The sequence below is a fragment of the Bubalus kerabau genome, chromosome 15 (assembly GCF_029407905.1).
Source record: "Bubalus kerabau isolate K-KA32 ecotype Philippines breed swamp buffalo chromosome 15, PCC_UOA_SB_1v2, whole genome shotgun sequence".
Lineage (NCBI taxonomy): Eukaryota > Metazoa > Chordata > Mammalia > Artiodactyla > Bovidae > Bubalus > Bubalus kerabau.
In genome coordinates, this window is record NC_073638.1 from 46,005,537 (window position 1) to 46,008,424 (window position 2,888).

The window sequence follows — 2,888 nt, forward strand, 5'->3', positions numbered from 1 at the left end:
AGGGAGTTGGTGATGGACAGGGAGGCCTGGCGTGCGGCGATTCATGGGGTCGCAAAGAGTCGGACATGACTGAGCGACTGAACTGAACGTTAATTCTTAGTCTCTACTCTCTCCTTTCTTCCCAAATTTCAGGGAGGAAATTAATCTAATTGGAGAATGAACCGGAATAAAATTCTCTCTTTTTCTTAGAAGATACAATGACCAGCACTTGTACCTCTTGTTCTCCTGTTCCACCAGTCCTTCTTCGGTGGAAAGTACTGACCTGATCCTGCTTTGCTTGTGACTGCAAAGGTAATTATGTTCATTTTGAGGTTGGTTTAGGAAGTCCATTATCCACTGACACAGAAATTACATCCCGTAATTTCTACGTTATGAAAACTAGGGTCATGTTTTGGCTGAACAAATATCTCCTGTCTCAATTACTTCACAACCTGGGTGGGATAGAGGGAAATATGTGTTAGGCCTTCTCAAAGATGTTGCATCTCCTGAAAAGAAGGGAAGGAAAAAGAAGCTGGATACCATATGTCTGGGCTTCCCAGGTGGTGTTAGTGGTAAAGAACCTACCTGCCAGTGCAGGAGATGTAAAGAGACATGGGTTCGATCACTGGGTCGGGAAGATCCCCTGGAGGAGGGTACAGCAACCCACTCCAGTATTCTTGCTTGGAGAATCCCTTGGACAGAGGAGCCTGGTGGGCTACAGTCCATGGGGTCGCAGAGTTGAACACGACTGAAGCAACTTAGTGCACTCCATATGTCTATATGCTTAGATTTTCCCTTTAATGTTTCCCGTCGGTTAAGTTGCTCCTATTTCTCAAGAGAAAGAAGTGGGATGGTGAAGCAGAGCAAATGCAGAATTACTGCCCAAATGGGACTTGCCTAATATTGAAGGAAACATCAGAAACGGGAAAGAAATGTGCTATTTTAACAATATGTTAAAAAAAATTAAAAAAAAAAACCCAATATGTTATCAGTACATACTTGGTGATTTAATTTATGAATGAAAGACTAATACATGGTATGATAAACTGAGCAACTAATTTCTTTCAATCAAGGGCTGTAACATTGTAAAGGCAAGGAGTCCACAGTGACCACATCAGAACTACCTTATCTGATTTTTCATAATTTCAGATAACAAAAAAAACAACACAGAATGGAGCTCTATAACTCCACCTTGGAAAGTGGTTTCATCTTGGTGGGGATTCTGACCGACAGTGGGTCTCCTGGACTGCTCTGCACTACAATCTCAGTCCTGTACACACTGGCCCTCACCAGCAATGGCCTGCTGCTCCTGGTCATCACAGTGGATGCCAGGCTCCATGTGCCCATGTACCTCCTGCTCAGCCAGCTTTCTCTCATGGATTTGATGCTTACATCTGTAGTTATTCCTAAAATGCTTGTGGATTATCTGCGTGGAGAGAATGTCATCTCCTTTGAGGGCTGCGCCCTTCAGATGTTCCTGGCACTGACCCTGGGTGGTGCAGAGGACCTCCTACTGGCCTTCATGGCTTATGACAGATATGTGGCCATTTGCCATCCTCTGAACTACATGGTCCTCATGAGGCCCAGGATCTGCTGGCTCATGGTGGCCACCCCTTGGACCCTGGCATTCCTGAATTCTGTGATGCACACTTCATATACCATGCATTTTCCTTTTTGCATGACCCGGGAAATCAGGCACCTCCTCTGTGAGATCCCACCCTTGTTGAAATTGGCCTGTGCAGACACCTCCAGATATGAGTTTGTGGTGTATGTGTCAGGTTCCGTCTTTCTCATGCCTTCCCTTGCTGCTGTCCTCGCCTCCTATACGTTTGTCCTAGCTGCTATCCTCCACATGTCCTCAGGAGAGGGAAGGCAGAAAGCCCTCTTCACGTGTTCTTCTCATCTGACTGTGGTGGGAATGTACTATGGAGCTGCCATGTTTATGTATGTCCAGCCCAGCTCCCACCACAGTCCCCAACAGGACAACATCCTCTCTGTATTTTATCTTGTTATTACTCCAGCACTGAACCCTCTTATCTATAGTCTGAGAAACAAGGAGGTAATGGGGGCCTTCAGGAGAGTATTAGGGAGGTTTTCTCTCATCTAGGATGGTGGCTGCCAGTGTGATATTGAAGCTCTATAACTCCTAGATGGTGCTTGATATCCACTCCTGGTTTTATGTGGTTCTTCTACATTATGAAAATTCTGAAAATCTGCCACATTAGAACTAAGTCCTCATTTGGTCTTACAGACACAATTTTGTCTCCATCAGCTCTGTATTTTGATAGTTAAGAAGCATTCATTTCTCTGATCAATATTCCAGGATATGTTTGAAATTTTTTTTCTGTTCTGACAGAGTGACCTTACATTTTACTTCAGTATTTTCTTTTCTTACCCTATGACAATCCTATACCCAATCACAGAGAAAGTTAGCCAGATTTTTTGGGCAGCTCAATTTAAAGCAGAAATAAAAACTAGAGAGGAACATGAAGATAAAATGAAGATACAAATATTGAATTTTACTTGCTGCTATTGACAGAATTTCTTGGTTCTTACCTTCCTATTAGTGAGCATTTGTAGTCATATAATATTAGACACTTTACTGTGGGCAGACCTTCCCAGGTTTATGTCAGAGTCCTAGACAATGGAAAAAAAATTCTTATAGGTTACCTACACCTTGATTTCTGCACAATTCCTCAAGCTACTCATGTTGTATCAGGACAGCCAAGTACTTTCTTTTCACATTATTTACAAATAAATCACATTATAAATTATTGATGCCTTAAAGGTCATGTGTGAAAGCAGCCAGCAAACTTGGTAATGAACATCATAATTCAAGAGCTCCCTGCTGGGAACATACTCCTTTAAAGCCTCAGCCCTGATTGATACTCCTGAATAGGAATTAATGG

At 42.9% G+C, this 2,888-nt stretch overlaps 1 protein-coding gene across 1 annotated transcript; it reads left to right on the forward strand.

The window, feature by feature from the left end:
• Window positions 1-327: 327 nt before the first annotated feature.
• Window positions 328-2,135, forward strand: LOC129628125 (olfactory receptor 2AG1-like). Its single transcript, XM_055547558.1, has one exon. The coding sequence runs from the start codon at window positions 1,151-1,153 to the stop codon at window positions 2,084-2,086; it is 936 nt and encodes a 311-aa protein (XP_055403533.1). The 5' UTR covers window positions 328-1,150; the 3' UTR covers window positions 2,087-2,135.
• The last annotated feature ends 753 nt before the right edge of the window (window positions 2,136-2,888 follow it).